This window comes from Phalaenopsis equestris, unplaced genomic scaffold (assembly GCF_001263595.1).
Source record: "Phalaenopsis equestris unplaced genomic scaffold, ASM126359v1 Scaffold000403, whole genome shotgun sequence".
Lineage (NCBI taxonomy): Eukaryota > Viridiplantae > Streptophyta > Magnoliopsida > Asparagales > Orchidaceae > Phalaenopsis > Phalaenopsis equestris.
Genome location: NW_018164845.1, coordinates 678,574 through 701,275, shown reverse-complemented (window position 1 = coordinate 701,275; position 22,702 = coordinate 678,574). Strand labels below are relative to the sequence as shown.

Sequence of the window (22,702 nt, the reverse complement as noted above, 5' to 3'; positions counted from 1 at the left end):
CAAAATTCCATGAATTGAACAAAAGTAAAGTGACCCGGGGAAGACTACCATCAACACCTCCAAACTTATGCCAAAATTAAGATTTTTCAACTCCCAAATTACTCAATAGTTTCATGTATCAAATAAACATAGAACCTTCCAATAAAGCCACATAAATGCTCACGGTCGGGGTCAATAGAAAATGAGACATCTACCAAGGCTCTTGACCAAGGCAATAAACAGGGCCAAAAAAAAAAGAGTAGAGGGTCAATGGTAAGACCAAAAACGCACAACCAAGCTCCAACTAGCTCGCGGGTAGGAGCCATAACAAATCAAACCAAACCCCATATAAGAAGCTCAAGGCTACAGACGACAAGGAGGAATCCAACACAACGCGAACCCATAGGTGAAGGACAAAGAAGAAGAAGACCTCCATCTGCTAATCTCACGGGTAGAGGGCAAAGCCGGAAAACCACAGGGGCAATGCCCACCGAACAAGGCTCACGGCCAAAGTAGCAAAAGGAAAACCATCCTAGGTATTGCCAAAGTATTGCCTTTGATATGCATAAGAGAGTGAGGGTCTGTTTGGGGCAGCTGCAGCTTATTGAATAATCTGCTGATAAGCGAGGTGCGGATGCTATTACAAATTTTTATTTTTTTTTGAAAAGTAAGACCGCTACCAGAAAGCTGCCACCGCGCCTAGATAGTTGCTGTGTGAAAACGCTGTTTTCAGCGTTTTAAAAACGCATAAGCTGTCAAAATACAGTTTACCAAACAGGTCAGGTGTGTTTTCAAAACGCCACCGCACCAAATAAGCTACGTCAAACGGACCCTTGGTTAGTTATGTCTACCTGAAGTTAATCAAGACGAGTCTTCAGCTACATAACTTGGTCTAGCCGTTCGAACCAGGCTTACTGGTCGAAACAATGCTAACCCAACCAACCGACTCATAGGACAACTAAGCAATAGACTCTCATGTGTAAAATACCTACAATACCCTATAAAACATCCATTAAAGCATGTGAAAAAAGTATAATATCACACATGATATCATCTTCCATATAAATAGAGAAATCATTTTATTAACTGACAGACAAGACATTTTACTATTTATTATAATACATTCCTCTCTCTCAATCTCTTGTTTTTTCCTCTCTTTTCTTACACTCCAATCTTCATATGTAATTCACGAACAACTCACAAATCAGAATTTTAGTTTTTAAATTTCCTTTTTTCTCTATCTACTAGAGCTCCTTGTTGGATCGGAATAATAATCTGACCCATCTGACCCATCTGACCCATCTGACCCATTTTCTAATCTGGCGGCTCAGCGGATTAAAAGCCCAGCCCATGTGCAGCCCGTGTGACGATAAATTATAAAATGTGCGGATCGGCAAAGGAAAAACCCGGCATCTTCGGGGAACGTTCTGGAGAAGGTTTGGGAGGTATGCTCATGGCTGCCGCTGTCGCTGCCCATTCTTTCTCCCTCTCCCCTGTGCCTCTCATGCAAGTTAGTTGGACCACCTCAAAATCCCCACAAATTCTTACCTCAGCTCTCCCGCTCCATCACGACGCAAGTAAGAACTATTTCCCTGTTCTCAGAATCCTCTGCCCACCTCAGCATTCTCGGAAATTGTTGAGAGCTGCGTTTAAAGTTTCAGCGACCGACCCAAAGGTGCATTCTCTTCAATCCTTCACTGTATTTGCATTAATTCTTACTGCTAATTGGGATTTCCTGGAAAAAAATGCGAGAATTGGTGCAACAGACTTTGTTTATTGTTATTATTATTATTATTATTATTATTATTATTTTCTACTGATGATCAGAATCGCTTTGAATTTAGTTTCTGTGCCTGAGTGCAGGATATTGATTATATGTTTTCAAGAATTTCTTTAATTGTGAAAACTTGTCTGGATTTGAATTTATGATTACTGCTGCTAGACTTTTTCTTTTCACATAAACTCCTACTTAAATGTTTCAATACTTCAGTTTCCACAATTCTGTATAATGTACTTTTAGTTTCTTGTAGATTGGGTTGTGACGCGGGGAGATGAGATTTTTTCCTGCTTGTTATTTTCCTTTGCTTAAAGGATGTGTAGCGGACAATTTTATCACGACGGATTTCGCTAATGATGGTCAATTTTTTTGGCTCCGATCTGATTGTGGAGATTTATTATTCTGGGGTTATTTAGTACATAATCACGTTTTGTTCTGCAACAATGTTGGTTTCTTTTGGTTAAGATCATCATCATCATTGTTTAATTGGTTGGATAAAGTGGTCTGATATTTCTACTAATTTTTTCGTTTGCTTCAAACTTAAATAATTTTTTGACTAAAAAGTTCTTAGAAATTTATGAGAGTCAAGAAATATGCATTTGCAAGGACATTTGTTGGTGGAGGGAGGATATATAAATGATTACTAAGCGAAAATATTGTGCTTTTAAAAGAGTAGCAAAAGATAAATACCATCAAAGTTTATAATAATTGTAAGAAAGAAGTTTTGCAAGAAACTTAGTAAGCAATGTACAAGCTATAACCTCTATGATTTTCTTAGTTTGCTTAAAACTTAAAAAGGAGAATAGAAGGCATATTAAATAACTAAGATAAGAGAGATGAGGACTTCGGTCATGTTAGAGTTGGATTAAAACTAAAGATTATATGGTTTAGTTGAATATGACCTAGGTAGGATAAAAATAGTACTTTAGTTGTTTAATTAGTGCTTTGCAGAAGAAATTATTTTAGAAGCTTAAAATTAATAAAATAATGGGTTATATTATAGACTTAATAAAAAAAGAGGAGTAGAGTTAGCTCTAAAAAAAATCATCAAGGTAAAGTTATAGATTTTGATGAGATATCTATTGATACTTTGAGAGTTATGGGATACAAAATTAGTTTTGTTAATCATATTTCAATGAAATTTAAAAACTAAGTGGACTCCAAATGATTGGAGGAGATATTTTGTTATCTATATTCAAGAGAAAGTAGATGACTAAGATCTTGGCAGTTGTAAAGGAATTAAATTTTTTAATCATACAATAAGTTATTGGAGTAATGGAATGTATACTAAGCAAAATTACATTGGTTTTAAGAAATAACCATGAAAGTAAATTTCTTTTAAGACCATTAATGAAAAAATGTTGAAAATAAAGAAATGATCTTCATATAATTTTTTTTATCTTAAGAAGACACTATCATACTCCATGAGAATTAATTTTATGCACATTGAAAAAGAAATATGCATGTTAAAGATATATTAAAATTATTAAAACTATTTATGAAAGAGCAACAACTAGTATTAGAAATAATTATGAAATGACTACAAAATTTTCCAATATTAGGATTACATTATGAGTGAAAATTGATTCCATTATTTTTTTACCTTTTGTATTGGTTATGGAGGTGCATATAAAAGATATTCAAAAAGTGAAGTGTTTTATTGTATGTTTTTTGTTGATGACATTTCTAATCCACGATTTGTTGAAATAAGTAAAACGGTTATCCTTTTTTTTTTTTTTTTTGAAATTATACTATATCTATTTGGTCTAGGTACACTGTGACTATCAATTTCATACTTGATTCATAAGATTCATCAAGGCATGTTGGATTCAATGAACATTTAATTCAAGAATTTGATGTTTACATTCTTCCTTAACAAGGCGAAAGAATTTTACTTGATTATTGCCTAGGTTATGCAACATATTGATTTTTTTGGAAGATTTTATTTTTAGTATATTCTATTATTAGTATTTTCTATTTCTAGAAGTTAGAACTATCTGTATGTTATAATTCATGTTTCATTCTTTTATCATAGGAAGTTATGAATGATTTTATTATTTTTCTAATGTGGGAGTCATATCTCTCTATATATCTTGTAATTATTTTCTATGTAATTGAAGAGAAATAATTATTTTTCTCTCCCAAAAACAATAATGGGATCAAAGCTCTGAATTTCCCTCAAGTTACCATCGAACAAGTGAACCAAATCCCATATATTCCTTCACCTGCGAGGCCTGGTGTGATTAACGATCTGCTAGGTTACACACAACTACTTGAACGTCATGCTTGTCATGCTCGAGTGCCCCGCTCGATTGCCTTTCCACCTTCCTTTGTGTTGGGTCACTGTCATCTATGCTCGACTACCCTTCGCCTTCACTCATAATGTATGCTTTTCTTCGATAGTAGCTGGCACGTACTGAATTGTTCCAATATGGCTTTCTTGAGATAAATACTGCAAGCATACTCTTCAGATTTTGAAGATGTCATATGACTCATAAATGATGAGCAGGGTACAAAGAAATTCTACTATCTTTATCGAATCTAATAATTTTGAAAGTATGTCAGCTCACCCTACTGCCCGTATCATGGCTGAGTATTATCCTCATAACTTACCTTATGTCACAGTTATAAAACTTGATGGGCAAAATTACTGCGAGTGGGCTCAATTCATAATATTGGTGATCAACGAGAGAGGCAAAATTGGGTATCTAACAGGAGAAATTTCAAAACATACTACTATCGATCCGAATCTGAAAAAATGACAATAATAAAAATTCTCTGGCTATGGCTTTGTTCATCAAGTCCAGGATCCTACCATAGGAAAGCTGCATCTATTACTTCCCAGTATTCGAGATATTTGGGAGGTCGTTCAAGATCTCTTCAAACTTGGAAAATTTCTCCCAAATTTTTTAGATGAAAACTTAACTTTGGAAATCCAAATAAAATGATCGTGATGTTACGACGTATTCCAATGAGTTGGTAACATTATAGAAGAGCTTGATCAATGTTATGATGACATTTAGGAGAATTCGAATGATTATGCTAGCCATAAGAAGAGAGTGGAAAACGATCGGGTTTATATGTTTTTAGCTGACCTTAATCGGACTTTAGATGAAATCTGAGGTCGCATTCTCGATAGAAATTCTCTGGCTTCAATTCGAGAAGTTTTTTATGAAGTTAGAAGTGAAGAGTCAACAAGAAAAATAATGATGTGCAACATTTAATCATCTGTTAACATTGTACATGAGAATTCGACCCTTTTGTCAAAAGGAATTGATATTGACAAAGAAGTTCATAAAACAATCATTGTGTGAGCATTCCAAAGTCATAGCACATGAAAGTATCATGTTGGAAGTTTCATGATAAACTTGTAAATTGAAAATAAAAAATCCAAGTGTAAAGGTTGAGCATATCAAACCACTGATGAAGAAACTCAGGAGCTGTTTGCTAACCTGATGACAGTTTGTTTCACCAATGAGCAATTATAGCAATTGCACAAACTATTTTGTCCTCTAAAATTCTCCCTGAATCCATCCCGCTCCTTAGTCTAGAAGGGCAACTCTTTGGCCACTGCTTTGTTAGGTGTCATTCCTAATTTTTTTCATTCTTAAATATATGATTCTAGCACAATCAATCACATGACTGGTTGTTCTAAATTATTTTATTCCTATAAACCTTGTGCCGACAATAGAAAAATTAAAGTTGTCTATGGTTCTCTCTTGATAATTGTCGAGATAAAAACTGTCCATCTCTTATCGTTGTTGGTTCACTATATTTTTCATGTTCCTGATCTATTTTGTAACTTGTTGTCCATTAGTAAAGTTACTGTTGATCATCAACGTCGAGCTAACTTCTGTTCTTCTTATTATGAGTTTCAGGAATTAACTACTAGGAAGATGATTGATAGTGCTAAGGAAAAAGATAGACCACTGATTTGGCAATGAACTTGACTCGAATAGACAATGACAAACTACCGATTTAGTTGTTTTAAAAGGCAATGAAATTATGTTATAACATTATAGGTTAAGTCATCCTAGTTTTCGTATCTAATATATTTGTTTTCCAAATTAATTTAGAATAAAAATGTCTTTATTTCAATGTGAAGTTCATTAGTTTGATAAACATCTTGGTGCACTTTTTCTCCACATATATACAAATTAACTACATGTTCTGTGATTTATAGTGATATTTGGGATCTTGGTTAAAACCTTACATATTGGAAAGAAATAGTTTGTGACTTTCACTAATGAACTAGGTTAAGTTGAGTTTGTTTAATAAAACAAAAATCTAAAAGTAGAAATAATTTTCAAAAAGTTTTCACCATTGTACAACAATTTAAAACAACCATTTAAACATTACGAAGTGTTAATGACCGAGAGTATTTCAAAAATACTTTAGGTTAAATATTTCTCAAAAAAGTAATAATTCATTAAAGCTTCTGTGACAATACTCCACTATAAAATGAGTTGGTAGAAAGGAAAAACAAGCACTTATTGGAGATGGCTTGAACATTATTATTTACCAATCATGTACCTAAATATCTTTAAAGTGAAGTTATTCTTAGTATATTTTATATAAATAGAACACCCATTAAGGTTTTAAACATTGAAACGTCTTTTGAGGTTTTTCAAAAAAAATTCTAATGAATCATCTCTCATCTTCCCTAACTGTAAATATATTTGGATTTATTTCTTTCGTTCACATTCATAGTCAAGGAAAACTTGAACCCCGAGCAAAAAAATATGTGTTTGTTTGTTATGCTCATAACAAAAAATGGTATAAATGCTTTGATCCTAATTTTTTGTTAAAAAAATTTAAGATGGATATCATCTTTTTTTTTTCCACCTCATCTTCAAGGTAGAGAATAAAACAAATATGCATCTACTAAGTTTCAGGATTTTTTCCAAACCGAAGACTCCCAAAATAATATATCTTCAACCTGAAAAATTCAAGTGATATATATATTAAAAGAGAGTGTGTTGAGTCTTTTAGATATTGAGTTTCTATAATCTCATCTCATGATGTTCATAACAGAGAAAAAACTGGAAAAAGAACTATGATAGTGCTACCATTTGATTTTGTATGCTCATGACATAGGACAACTAAAAAAAAGGGTCTACAAATACTCTGTATGCCCATAATCCACAAATTTGGGCAATATCCTCACTAATCATTTACCCTATGTTCAGTTCACTTCATTTTTTAATTATGAGTACTCTAATCTTGAATCTAGACCTTGTTTGAATCCTGAGTTTAATGAGTCTAGCCTTCTCATTGGAGAAAGCTCTTGCACCCAACATTCATTTGTCCTATCATGTGGCATATGAAAACTTCACCCACTTTTCGTATTTTTATCTCACAATTATCGCATATGGAGATTCTTAGTACTATGCAGGATGCCCTAAAAATCTGTAAGTGGAGGGAGATTGTTTTCGAGGAGATGAAATCTCTTGAAAAAAAATAGCACGTGGGAAGTGGTTGATCTACTTAGAGGAAAGACAACTATCAGTAATGATGCAAAGCTAGATTGGTTGCCAAGGGATTTATTTAGACTAATGATATTAATTATTTAGAGACATCTGCTCCAGTCACAAAAATAATCTGTAAGGGGTCTTCTCTCACTTGTAGCTATCTTGAATGACCCCTACAATAGTTGGATATCAATAATACCTTCCTCAATGGGGACTTGGAGGAAGAAGTATATATGGATGCACCCCCGAGATTTAATGAATTGTTTGGCACAAAGGTGTGTAAACTAAAAAATCCTTATACGGGTAGAAGCAATCACAGAGAGCCTGGTTTAAAAAATTTACACTATTTGATAAAAGTTTGGGGTATACTCAAGGGCAGGAAGAATATACAATGTTCTTCAAAGATTCAAATGATGAGAAGATAGTCATACAGATTGTGTATGTGGATTTTATTATTCTCACATGAAATGATGCATATGAGATGAATCGTTTGAAGACTTCCATATCTCCTATTTTTAAAATCAATGAGTTAGGATCTCTGAGGTATTTTTTTGGCATGGAGGTTGCTCGATCGAAGTATAAAATTGTTGTCTCCCAATGGAAGCACATTCTTGATCTTCTCAAGAAAACTGGGATGAATAAATGTAGACTTACAAACACTCCAATTGATCCCAATTAAAAATTTGGAGATGAGAAGGAGGTGATCCAATGAACACAATTATGTATAAAAAAATTGGTGGGAAAGTTGATATACTAATCACATACATTGCTAGATATTTTCTTTATTGTGATTTTAGTAAATCAATTTATACATTAACTGAGAACAGCTTGGAGCAGTTAAAAGAATTTTCAGATATCTAAAAGGTGCACCAGCTAAAGGCTTACTATTTTAGAAGACCAAACAAAAAAGCACAGAGGCGTACATTGATACAGATTGGGTAAGCTCGATAATGGATAGGAGATCAACTTCTAAATACTGCACCTATGTGCGAAGTAACTTGGTTACATGGTGAAGTAAGAAGCATAATGTGTTTGCAAGGAGTATTGCTGAGACATATAGCGTTATGGCTAATGGTGTATGTGTGATGTAATGGTTGAAAAGAATTCTTGAAGAGCTGCAGATCCTGATAAGCATGCCAATAAAGTTATACTGTGATAACAAAGTAGTTGTATGCATTGCAGAGAATCCAATGCAAGATGATCGCACAAAACATGTGAAGATTGACAACCACTTCATATATTAGAAGATTAATTGTGAAGCTATTTGTATTCTATTTATCCTACTTATTAACAAATAGTAGATATCTTCACTAAAAGATTGTTCAGGCCTAATTTTGAGCTCCACGTTAAGCAAGTTGGCTATGATAGACATCTATGCTCCAACTTGATGGGGGTATTGTTTTTTTAGAAAAAAAAAATTAGTATATTCTATTATCAATATTTTCTATTTCTAGAAGTTAGAATTATTAATATGTCATCATTTCTATTTTCTTCTTTTATCATTGGGAGTTATGGCTGATTTTATTATTTTCCTAATGTGGGAACCACCCCCCTCTATTTATCTTGTAATTGTTTTCTATGTAATTGAAGAAGAATAATTATTTTTCTTTGCCAAACACCGACACAACCAAGACCTCATAAAGGAAGTTAACAAGCAAAATGTAATTGAGCCAAGCCAATTGATTGACCTTGTATTTATCTGTTCTTTCATCAATTTTCTAAATCTGTTTGATGTGACCTAGGGTTAGGCCTTTGTAAGAAGATTAACTGGATTGGTAAGGATTTAAAAAGATGTTAAGAATAATGCAAAATCCGTGAAGATTTAGTAGAAGTGGTTTTAAAGGAAAACACCTTATAGTGGTAAGCCAAGCATGGAAATACTCTAAAGCCAAGAGCCGTTGTTTGAAATTGAGAATTTTAGTATGTGAGAATTTGGGAACTACAAGTTTAGAAAACTATTGGAATATGTAGAGGGATGCATCTAATTTAATTTTGGTATGTCATAAATTTTCAATGGGTTTAAGTTTAGCTAAATGGAAGTTAGAACAAGTCTAAGTCTTGTTCGAATTAGACTTGCCTTTGTGGCTTTAATTAGCTTTAGTGGAAAGAGTTATACAAAAAATAAATAAATAAGTAGGATTTATGAAGAATATGTAAATCTACCATTCACCCAAAGTGAAATATGGAGAAATCATAAAATTCTTCATTGAACAGTTTGATCATCTTGCTTGGCTCGCAAGAGTTAAATTCTAGAATTTGTATCAAATCCACATATGATGCTGAAGCCCAAAGCTATTTTAAAAGCCATTAGTCTTCTAAACTGAAGCCAAAGTCATGTCTTTGCTTAAAGCTGAACCCATGCTGTGACTTTTGAAGTACCCAAATTACCGAATTGTATTAAGCTAAAGCTGTCTCTATCGTAACTATTTGCATATCAATTGATTTCAGATGATCATAATTTATTTGTTCAATATTAGAATGAACTTCAATAAATTTAACTATTTAACATGAATTGGGTGATCTGATTAAATAACTAAATAAAATATAATTTTGATAAATTTAAAGAGAATCTTAATTTATGAAATACTTATCTTTCATTATTGGTAACTCCTATTGTCAATACCTATATAGTCATGTTTTACTTCATATTTTGAAGAGGATATTGGATTATTGGTAAAATTTTTTTAAGATATTTTGAAAGTAATATTGATGCTAACATAACATGTGACAACTAAAAATAACTAATAAATGCTCATGTTTGATATTTTTTATATTATAATTTTTTATAATATTATATTTTATCCTGTGATAAACACTGTCATTGTTCCCAACCCCGGATGAGAAAAGTGGAGGGTTGCGTTAGGTAGTTGATAGCTAGCGTAAAACTTTTCGAAAAAAAATCATGACATGAATCTTTTTTATCATTGTGTAAGTGTTAGGGCGTCCCCTGGAAGCAATGCGCTGTATAGCCTAAATACAGTAAAAAGTATGCAAGGGCCGTTACACCTGCTCCCGGGTGTAGTGTCAAATAAGCAAGGATTCCCACATCACGGACGAATGCGGGTAAAGAAGTTAGTCCGTGAAACTAATGAAACTAATATTAGGATAGGATCTTGGAATATAGGTACCCTCAATGGTAAATTAATGGAATTAATTGATATTATGATTCATATGAAAATTAATATCTTATGTATTTAAGAAACTAAATGGGTTGGAGAAAAGACCAAGTAGATTGATAATTTAGGTTTTAAACTTTGGTATTCTGGTAAAAGTCGCACTAGAAATGGTGTAGGTGTAATTATTGATAAGAGTTTGAAAGATAATGTTGTAAAAATTAATAGAGTTGTTGACAGAATTATAGACCTTAAGATTATCATTATACTAAGATTTTTAATATTATAAGTGCTTATGCTCCTCAAGTAGGTTCAAATACAGGGTCTAAAAATAAATTTTGGAATGACTTAGAAGACTTAATACAAATGATACCTCTTGAACAAAGAATTTTTATTGGAGGAGATTTAAATGGACATGTCGGTAGAGTGGTAGAAGACTTCAGATATACTCATGGTGGCTACGATTTTGGAGTAACTAATGAAAAAGGTAAAACTATTTTAGATTTTGCTTTAGCATATGATTTTGTCATGACTAATACTTTTTTCAAGAAAAGAGATGAACATTTTATTACTTATAAGAGTGGATCTAATAAATCACAAATTATTTTCTTATGAGAAGAAGAAATCATTGAGATTGTAAAGATTGCAAGGTCATTTCAAGTGAGAATTTAAGTACCCAACATCGTTTATTAGTTCTAGATTTTATGATGAAGAGTTGTAAAATAACGAATACTAGGACTTATCATCGTAGAATTAGATGGGGGAATCTAAAATACACAAATAAAATTATTTTTATGAGTAAAATTCAAGATTTCAAAATTTGGGATGCTCATGAAGAAGCAAATGTTATGTGGGATAAAGTAACAAACTCTATTAACCAAATAACAAAAGATGTGCTTGAAGAATCAAAATAAAAAGTTTTTATAAATAAAAATAGTTGGTGGTGGAATAATAATGTGCAATAAAAGATAAAATATAAGAAATTATGTTATAAAAATTGATATAAATGTAAAAGCTTACAGAATTGGGAAAAATATCAAACGGCCCGCTGGGAGTCTAAAAGAACAATCCGTGATGCTAAAAATTATTCTTTTAATGATCTTTATAATAAATTAAATACTGAGGAGGGTGAAAAATATACGTATAAACTAGTCAAACAAAGGAAGAAGAAAAGTAAAGATTTAACTCAAGTAAATTGTATTAAAGATGAAAATCAAAAAGTACTTTTCATAGAAAAAGATATTTAGCATAGTTCGGCGAGTTATTTTGATAAAATTTTTAATGAAGTTTCTCAAAATATGATCTACCTTAGTGATCTTAATATCGTGAATAATAATAAAACGTTTCATTTTTACCGTCGCATTAGTAAAAAAGAAGTTGAGGAGGCTTTAAAGAAAACCAAGGGTGGAAAGTCTGTAGGACCTGATGATATCCCAATTGAAGTGTGGAAATATTTAGGAGATTTGGGTGTTTCTTGGCTTACTAAACTCTTTAATATTATTTTAAAAACTAAAAAGATGCTTGAAGAGTGGATGAAGAGTATTTTGGTTCGCATTTTTAAGAATAAAGGGGATGCACAAGAGTGTGCAAATTATAGAGGAATTAAGTTGATGTGTCATACTTTAAAATTATGGGAGAGGGTAATTGAACATAGGTTAAGATGCATCACGAAAATTTCTCATAATCAATTTGGATTTATGCCTGGCAGGTCTACTATGGAAGCTATACATTTATTGAGAGGTTTGATGGAGAAGTTCAGAGATAATAAGGAGAATCTACATTTGATTTTTATTGATTTAGAAAAAGCTTACGATAAGGTTCCAAGAGATATCCTTTGGAGAGTTCTTGAGAAGAAATGTGTTGATAGGACTCATATTGAAGTCATTAAAGATATGAATACAAGAAGTGTTACTTGTGTTCGAACGGAAGGTGGATTGGCCAAATATTTTCCTATTTTTGTTGGTTTAGATCAAGGATTAGCTTTAAGCCCATATCTTTTTGCTTTAGTTATGGATGGCCTTGCTAGACACTTACAGGAGGATGTACCTAGTTGTATGTTTTTGTTAATTATATCCTTCTCATGGATAATATCAGAGAAAAAGCTCATGAAAAACTTGAATTTTTGAGGTCTACCATGGAGTCTACAGGCCTTCGTTTGAATAGAGGGATGTTAATAGTAGAATTCAAGTTGGTTGGTTGAAGTGGAGGAATGCTTTGGGCCTTTTGTGTGATAGAAAAGTACCGCTTAGACTGAAAGGAAAATTTTATAAGACAGTGGTGAGACCTGCAATGCTCTGTGGCGCTGAATGTTGACCTTTAAAAGAGAAGCACAATAATAAGTTAAGTGTTGCCGAGATGAGAATGATTAGGTGGATGAGTGACTTTACACTTAGATTCAAAATGCGAAATGAATATATCCGTGATAGGGTTGGTGTAGCTCCTGTGACGGACAAAATTAGAGAAAGTCGTCTTAGATGGTTTGGTCACATTAAACTTCAACCATCTGATGATCCGATTAGGAGAGTAGATGTTTTAGATTCGACTTGTGTTAAGAAAGGCAGAGGTAGACCTAGGAAGACTTGGGCTTATTGTATAAAAAATGATCTTAATTTACTAGAACTAAATGAAAATATGACACTAAATAGGACGCAATGGAGAAAAAGGATTCATGTAGCCGACCCCACGTATTGGGATTAAGGCTTTGTTGTTGTTGTATATTTTATCCTGTGATGCCTTTAGTATAGAACACACAAAATTATATATTTTTTTATTAATAATTCATCAAGTAAAAAAATATGTTCATGACATGTCACGCTTTATTTTTTTAATTTTGTTAGGTCATCGTATCCGTGTCATATTGTGTTTGTATCCCTATATTCATGCCTATGCTTCATAGTCTTGACCTCCAATAACTCTCTAAAAAGCTAAATGGATGTGGCTCGGTAATAATTTAATGTTGGGGGAGTATTTGTAGATGTTGGCAAATCTCCAAATGATAAATACTGCACTAAGGTAATCTTCAAGTTATAATTATTTACTCCTATAAAAGATGTATTCTTTATATTTGGAGGTTTGATAACTCTTTTTATCATGGGCATGCATTTCTTTATGGCATTGAACTATATAGTAAATGATGTTATTGGAGAAGGTGAGGTAGGTAGAGTTTATTGGAGGGCAAGGTAGTGGATGGCAAGGGAGTGGATTTTCGAGTAAGGTAATATAAAAAATTATGATCCTTTGAGGGTCTGACCAAAGTTTTTCAACAAATCATAAGAAGCTAATTATGGATTTTTTTTTTACCTCACTAAAAATCAAAACATCCATAACATCACTATAAAATCACTTGAAAGTGAAAATTCACAAAACTTTATTTAACCAAAAATCTCAATAAATATTGGCTTTGATATAAAAAATGATGTGCTATCTGATTAAAATGGTGTGGCTAAAGTAGACTTGGGAGGCTCTAAAAGGTGGTATGTGTCTTTTTGCTTAAGGAATGGTTAGGATGAATGGGTACAATGGGAATTCTCCTAGTAGTGGAAGGAGAGGTTGGGGTGCCCAAATTCCCAACTTGGAAGGTAGGGTTTTGGATTTTAACATTTTAGGAAGGATTAGGTTGAGAAGTTAATTGGCCAAATGCGAACATGAAATCCAATAATGATAGGTTTACAAATGGTTCTATTACTAACCCCTTAAAATGTGATATTTTATTGCCATCTTTCAAATATCCAAAGATTTACCTGGATACCAAATTATTTTAGCCTTAGGTTTTATCTCTGAGACTTTATCCAATTGGTCTTTTGAGGCTTTTAAATGATCCTTGAGAAAGTATATAGGTTTGGGGAAGGGTTTTAATGAAGTGATTGAAGCTATTAAGGCAAACAATTTGAGCCAAAAATGAATTTTAAACCAGAGACATCTTCTGGTTTAAGTTATTTAAATGTGGAAAATTTATTAAGTTTTAACCTTAAATACTCTTGGAACTGGTAGATGAATGTGTCTGGTTAAGATCTAAAGAGTTTCATAATTTTTTAAGGCTTTTAAGGTTCAGTTAAAGGCTGGACCAAGATTAGGTCTGGTTTGTTCCACCCATGGTTAACAGCTTCCAATGGGCATGGGATTAGGGTTTTGTGGGAATTTTGTAATGGAAATGGTATGGAGTGATAGTGGGAGGATAGGAGAGGATATCTACCATATTATATATGTAGGATTAGTTCAAAATAAATAAGCTTATTACCCCACCAAATGGTAAATGTTGAAGGGATCAACAAATCTCTCCAATGCATGGATGGTCACCAAACTTTCCCTTGCTTGGATAAACTCTAAAATTTTAGTCAAAGCACATCAATCCTTCTTGATTTCATTAGCAAACTAAGGCTTATATAAGTTTTAAAATTCAAAAGCTAAAGACAGGAAGGGGTGTAGGTTTGGCCCAAACAAGTTTCAATAGTGGTTAGGAAATTGCAAATTGGTTCTAATTTCCCCTCTTTCATGACTGACCATTTATGCAGGGAGTGGAGGTTATGTAGTGTTTTACTAGTAATATTCATCTCTTTTTTATATTTAAAATCAAATCTCCCCATATATTTTCTTCCATACTTTCAAATTCAAAATCATAAATTCAAATTTCAAAATTTGAAAAATTTTAAGTTCTCCGATAATAAAAAGGTTACATTCACATTTTTTCTTTTGCATCAACTTAATACATCAAAATATAATATTATATTATCCTCTTATTCTAAGCTTTTGACTATCAGAAAACAATATTTTTGTTTTGGAGCTCTAATGGTTGGTTCAATTCTTCCTATAGGTGCTCCTTGTATTGCATCATCTTTTTTGGGACCTAAAATAACTCTTCGTTAAATATTCTTTATGGCATGTAATAGGCGGTGGAGTGCCTTTAGCTGTAGGAAGATCATCGGCACCGCTAGTAAAAGAGCATTTTCTTCTTGCCAATGGATTTTCTTAAGGGCATTGCTAACATATATTATTATTGGATTAACCATATAAGCATGTGGACTGCATGGAGTTATTACAAGGCTAAATATAGGTAGAATGCTTTAAAAATTAATGGAGAAGGTATGCTATATGAACTTCAACATGGGTTTTAGAATTCGTTTCTTGTGGTTTAAAACTTACATTGTTTTCAATTAGCTCTAAATGACTGTTACTTGGTGTTTGGTTTCTCAAATTATTTAATGAATTTCTAATCTTTTTCATATTCTTACCAAATTTATTTGTGTCCTAAGGTTTTTTTCATTCACATATTACAAATTTAGACCTAATTCAAACAAATTTTACGAAGTATTAGGCTGAGAAGTTAATTGGCTAAATGTAAATTTGAAAATCTAGTAATAATTGGTTTACATATTGTTTTCTAACTAATTCATTAAAATGTGATATTTTATTGCCAACTTTCAAATATTCAAGATTTGCTCTAATACCAAATTCATGTGGCCAAGGGTTAGGCCTTGTCAAGGTAGTTTGGTTGGGCTTATCAAGCTTTTAAAAGATGTTAGGAATAGTATACAAGCCTTGAGAATGGTTTAAAATAAGTGATGTTAAGTGTAAATTTAAAGGAGGTGGGTGAAGGATGGGGGAAGAACCAAAATCAAAGAGCAATTTTTTTAGGTTTAAAACTTTGTTGCGGAAATAGGAAATTTCAAGACTTCGAAGCACTTTGAATAGTTAGAGTAGTACGTCTATTTTAGTTTTTCACAAATTTTCAATGGTTTTAAGTGGGTCAACTGGATTTTAAAACTAATCTAAGTTTTTTTTTAACCTTCTGTAGGCTAGGAATTCCCATTGGAATTTTGGAGTGTATTTAGGATGAAATGGGATGGGGAATGGGCGTGGAAATTTGGAGAAGAGATTGTATAAGTGTTTAATGCATAAGAGGAGGGTTTAATAATAGAGATTTCATAAATCTACCACACAACAAAGTAGCTAAGCATGAAGAGAGCACCAAAACTTTTTTATGGTGACTAGTTACCCTCTAAGCATCATCTTATGTGGAAAAAAAAATTAAAATTTCAGAAAATCAACTTTAATTTCACATTTATTCTACGAAATAATTATTAAAGAGTTTTACAGCAATTTAAAATAAATTAAAAGAGAGGAAGATGGATTTATGGGTGGGTTGGCTAAGTTTGTGGCTGTAAAGGAGGTGATTACTTGTTGAGAAACTACTTCAAATTAGTGTTGACTGGCCATAAGAGAAAGAAATTAGTTATTCGATTAATTTTCATCCAATTAAGCACTACCATTTAAGTTTAAAAAGCATTTCCTTCATATTTGAAAATTTAAACTTCAAAAATTGGAATTTTAGAATTTCAAAAAAATCAAATTCCAAATTTTAAATTTTAAATTTTAAATTTAAAAAATTTACAAATATTCAAAAATTACATTTTCTTATACAATAAGTGTAGAATTTGTAATGATCATTCTGAACCTTGTAATAGGTCTTTGATTAGAAGCAGCTTCTTTCTTGCTCTAGTCTCTTTTATCATCCTCTTCCTATGCCACATCATTGTTAGTTTAAGAGGGGAACTAAATAAAACCTATCATAATTGTCGTGTTCTTTAATAAGAAAGATCTCCAGTAAAACCACATCTTTCCTGGCTAAAGCACCCATGAAGCTATCTTGAGTGTGCTATCTTTTCCTTTTTTGATGTCCTTGACTGATAGATTCTACTAAGACAAGAAGGAGAATCACAATTATGATCTCCTCTTCATAAACCTTTCTCAATGCAGCTACTTGTTCCCATTGTTTTTTGTCTGCTCCGCATTAGCAGTCGAAGCCCCGCATCTTAAAATCATTGACGACATCTTAATGGGCTTCCTAGTTGACTAGGCCTTCCAATAACTTTGGCACACGCTTTTGACTAGTTCCACTTATCGTACTCGGCATGATGCAGCTGTTAAACAAGTTTGTGAGGCGAAATTAACTCTGGGATAAAATCTGTAGCAAGTTGCGCCACTCTCACTAGCAACCACCAAGGAGAGGCTTCTTTTTCTTCGTTGATAGGTCATGGATCCCATTCAAGAATTTTGTTCCCCATCAAGCTCCCAAGATAATATTTCAAGATGGGGTTCATCCCTCCTGTCTGGACATCTGATGATGGGTATCATGCCGAACTGAATCTAACATCTGAATAACTCCATGTAATCTTTCTGACATGGCACAAAGGACCCCTTTTCTGGACCTCCCTCAGTAGGGACAACTCAAGAATTATTCTATAGATCCGAATGGTCTAGATTTATCTTATATGGGGTTGTCATACCTCTGGTGTTAGTACCTCGAACTCAAGTTTTTGAACACTCGTGAAGTTTGTTGGAGTCCCTCCCACGGGCTCAATTGGAACTATGTGCATTTTTTCCTCCTCATCTAGAAGTTGGCCATTCTCTTTTTTGTCCTCACCATCTTCAGTGTTTACTCGGTCATTACATAATTTTTCAAGAATGCCTTGCTTGGTGAAACAGATCATCTTTGGCTATGTAATTTGATTCAACATGCCCAAATCTGTGGCACTTTTAATATTTCTTTGCTCTGATAGATTTAGGGATGCAGATTGGTTTGACCTGTTATCCACTCTGAATCAGCTTTTCCTCTGACAGGGTCTTCTTAGGTGTTCTAGGTGTAATATGGCTATAAGATCCTGAGGTTGAACTCTGCCTGTAAGATAGAGTGGTCGTTCGATGATCTAGTTTTTCCTCTTCAGAAGCCAGGGTCTGAAGTTTCTGTCTGTATTAAGCTAGTGGGTCTGAAGTTTCTGTCTGTATTAAGCTAGTAGGTCTGAAGTTTTTGTCTGTATTAAGCTAGTAGGTCTGAAGTGTCTGTCTGTATTAAGCTAGTAGTTTCTCCTCTTCATAAGCTAGGGTCTGAAGTTTCTGTCTGTATTAAGCTAGTAGGAATTGGCGTTGTATCTCACTTCATCTTCAGATGCTCCCGTTCTCCATTTGTGGCCTCCTCTCTCGGCTTCGTCTGATCTCGAATTTATAATTGTTGTGGTCTTTCTTCTTCATCACTGACATAAGATTCACCTCCCTTTCTCTTCTTTGGCTTTCACTGGCACCATCGAGGGTAAGTCCCTATTGGGTGACAGAAATCTGAAATCTGGAAGACCAAACAAACTCTCCCTAACCAAAGCAAACATCACCTATATATAATGAGGAATGGCAGATATAATAGGTAGGGAATATAAATTGAAAGGTGATGGAAAACGAAGGATGTGGACAAGGAAAGTACTAGAAAAGGAAGGGCTAGACAAAGCAATTAATCAAATAGTAAAAAGGGAGGGTAGGGCTGGGCCGTGGTACTGTGGCAGCTACAGTATCACGTCAAGGTAAGCTCCCGCGTTCTTATTTCAATCAAATTCTGGTTTTGTGCAACCCTCTTGGTTTCATATTGATTCCAATAAATTGTTCTTCCTCTCTAAGTTAGTATATGTGTTGAAGGTCCTTCCTAATGGGATACGCCCCTTAGGTTTACTTTAATCTACTTTTTCTTGCTTGATGCGCTCCATATGGCTTCACACTAGTAGTTTAACCATGTAGTTTCATGCACATCAACACTACTTTCGGGCTTGGGGACACTATTAGAACAGTTTTATGATTCATTTCATAAGTAGAAGCGAAACAAATATTAAGAATTTATATGATAACAGTTAGGGCCCTTAATTGAGGTTCACAGGTGCAGTTCTAGGCAAACCTGCTATGAACCCCACCATTTTATGCTTTACCCAATACCATCTTGTATAAGAAATATGTCAAATAACAAACATCACGTCATACTCTTTATCAGTTTTATCCCAACCAGTGTTATCAAAGCGGAAAGCGCGAGCGATGCACAAGGTTTTATTTTTGCTTCAAAGCGCAAATCATAGGGCGAAGCAGCCTTTTATTAACTAGATCACTAATAACTTATTCAAAACTATTAATATATAAGTACATTCGTTAACAATTATAAAATAAAAAGCATGACTTAAAAATTGATATAAAATAGAAAAAAATTGTGGTGCAATATATAACTTGAAGGGATAAACATGCAAATTAAAATTTCAGACAATTTCTAATAATTTACAGCAATGATTAAGAACTTAAAAATTGCAAAAAAATACAATTTAACTTTAGTGCTTCGAAGTGCGCCTCAGAGAAGCGAATCGGGCATCACTTTCTTTGTCTCGCCTTGCTTGTGAAGTATTATTCAAAGCACGCTTTTAAAAACATTCATCCCAACTATTTAAGCATGTGCTAACGTAAAAAATGCATTTCATAAAACATTTCCATATTACTTGATGAAAGGTATTGAAGGTCGCAAATAGCAACAATTGTTTTTTTTTTTTGAGCCGCTCTTATTTTCCATAAGAATCTACCTATGGACCAAGCATTCATGAAATTTGTTTTCTTGTCATTGCTTTGTTACTTCTCTATTGTCTTAGAGGTGCGGTTTGCAGCACAACTAGATTATTGAGTTATACGAGCCAGGTTTGTTTGTGACCAAATTTATCTTTTAAACCCAGACCAAATTTATATTTTAAACCCGGATGTCAATCGGATTTATTGCATATTATGACGTAGATTGTATTCATATTAAACCCTATCAGCTTTCTATGTCCACCTAAACAAAATCTTATTGTTTTATATATATTTTTGTCTCAGACTGAAAATGAGGAGAACCAAGAGATGGAGAACAAATCTAAAAGTTTGGCAAAACAAAATGATAATATGAAAGCCCTTATTCAGGCTTATAAGAAAGCTTTTTTGAATGGTGATGAAAAGATCCTCTCTGAAACCGGGTCATCAATCTGCATCCTTGAGAAGGAGACAAATGAGCTTTCCTTGAAATCTACAGAATTAATTTCAGAAATCGCTTTGGTGAAGGATAAGTTTCTTCGTTTAAATGCTGATTTTGAAAATTTTAGAAAGCGCACAGAAAAGGATCGGCGAAACTTTACATCTGATAATAGAGCAGAAGTTATTGAGTGTTTATTGCCTATTGTTGACAGTTTCGAGAGAGTGAAGCAACAAAGGAAACCAAAAACTGAAAGAGAAAGGAAGATAGATGCAAGTTACCAAGGCATTTACAGGCAATTTGTTGAGATTTTGCGAAGCATTCGTGTTTCTGTAGTGGAGACTGTTGGGAGGCCGTTTGATCCCTCTGTAAGTGTTGTACTCTTAATATTGCTTTTTTTTCCGGTTTAAGTATCAAACGTATGATCTACTTCGCTGGAAAAGCAGGGTGACTTTTATCCTCCAACTTAATTCAATGAAACTTGAAAATATTTGCCGCTGGGATTTTTGTTTCTTGCAACTGTTAAAGTTTATTTTAAAGTTGAACAACTTATGAATCCAATCTCTTATATTTTGATGATGATTTGACATCTTAGTTTATTTTCCTCTCGCCATGGGTTTCCGTTAATGCCATTGAATGGCAGATGCATTCTGAGCAATTCGAATTTTTTGTCAGTCATATTGATGTGCATTATCTAAGCATTCTTCCATGCAATAGTTTAATGGTACTTGTGCTTTTCCTCAAAAAAAAAAAGTTATTTGTTGGGCCCTTCTTATTAAATAATAATAATAATAATAATAAAATACAAGTAAAAACAGGCTAAAAGAAAAGAAGAATACTGCTGACCAAAACAACAAAACCCAAAAAAGTTACTAGGGAGCGTTAGAATGGTTGAAGTTCTACATTAATTTAGTTATTTTAGAAGCTTCTTCCCATTAGATTTTTTGCACCACAAATATGCCAATGAAATGATATTCTGAAGAATCTTAACTATGTAGCTTGATGCTGAGAGCTTGTAAAGTTAGTTTCCTTCCAAATAATCCATATCTTACTGCAAAAAAGACGATATTTGAAACGATGCCCAATTTTCCTTAATTGTGTTGCTTCTTGAAGCGGTAAAAGCCAAGCGTCTGCATCAAAATGTTTTGCAACTAGTTGAGTTTTGAACACTAGTATTATGTATGTGTGTGTGTGTGTGTGTGTGTGTGTGTGTGTGTGTGTGTGAGAGAGAGAGAGAGAGAGAGAGAGAGAGGGAAGTGTTAAAAATAATCTATTGATCTTTTACATGGGATCATTTTAATCTCAGAGTATGAAGGTCTCAATTTAGTTTGGGATTTTTTTAATATGGGCTGAAATGAATCATGGGAGTAAAATGACTCCATGTAATCAAGGGTCCATTTTGACTCATTCATCCTCTGTTTCTTTCCCTCTCAGATCCAGCTCCTCTAGATAACTGTTGACAGAACTACATTATTTTTAACTTTCAAAACGCTTTCACTGTCTACAATTTTCTTTGCAGTCACATTGCCTTCTATTTCTAGCACTCCTAGTTTTTACTTGTGATACAAAACTTTTAACATAAGCCCATATTTCTGCACAATGAAGCTCCATGAAGCCATTTCTAGAGAGAAATCTCAGCAATTCAAGTCTGGCATTGTCATGCAAGAAGTACGTCGCGGCTTTCTTCTTGGCAATCGTGTTCTCAGGCAAGCCTCTGTTAAGGTTTCAACTGGCCCAGGACCAGAAAAATCCTCTTCTGCTGCAACGAAATCCATGGAGCAAACAGGCGATGCTGCAGAATATGTTGAAAATTCGGCAACAGCTTCTGCTGCTAATAGCTAATTCCATACAGGTATTCAATCTGCTTCAAAGGGATTACCTTTTCATTTATGTTCATTTGTCGGTTCAAAATATCATTTATGCATCTTTATACCACACTTCCATATAATCTAATGATGAGAAATAACACTGAAATCTGTTCCAAGTGTTTGGGGCTACATGGCGACACTAAGTGTAAGTTTAAAAGCTTAGTGTTATTTGCTCTGTTTTTTTTTCTTGAGAATTTAGAATTGTGCCCTTTCATGTATTGCACCGGATCACTGTATTTCTCTTGGTGCAATTTGTTGGCCGCCTTCACTACGAGGAAAAATTATTGTATACATACACCGCATGCAGAGATACATGCACATACACCGCATGCATAGATGCATGCGGTGTCTGATCCTGACCGTAAATCACGGTGATCTACGATCATGATGTATTTCGGTGGACCCCACTTTAATTTGTTTTTTCAAAAAAATTTTGATTGCATCTTAACCGTAGATCACCGTGCTCTACGGTCAAGATCAGACACCGCATGCATCTCTGCATGCGGTGTATGTATGCAATAATTTTTCCACTGCGAGACAGTGCTCGTTACATTTGAAAAAGATCAAAATTTGCATATATACCATTCAATTCCTCATTATTTACATATCTAATTGAGAAGTTGAAATGGTGGTGGTATATTTGATGTAATATGAGAGATTTCGGTGGTATAAATGTGAAAAAAGTCAACTTTAGGTGTTAG

At 33.6% G+C, this 22,702-nt stretch overlaps 1 protein-coding gene across 1 annotated transcript; it reads left to right on the top strand.

Annotated features, from left to right (window-relative positions):
• Positions 1-1,321: 1,321 nt before the first annotated feature.
• Positions 1,322-22,187, top strand: LOC110026898 (protein GrpE-like). The gene is made up of 3 exons (XM_020728100.1): positions 1,322-1,654; positions 20,001-20,501; positions 21,739-22,187. The coding sequence occupies exons 1-3, from the start codon at positions 1,361-1,363 to the stop codon at positions 21,973-21,975; spliced, it is 1,032 nt and encodes a 343-aa protein (XP_020583759.1). The 5' UTR covers positions 1,322-1,360; the 3' UTR covers positions 21,976-22,187.
• The last annotated feature ends 515 nt before the right edge of the window (positions 22,188-22,702 follow it).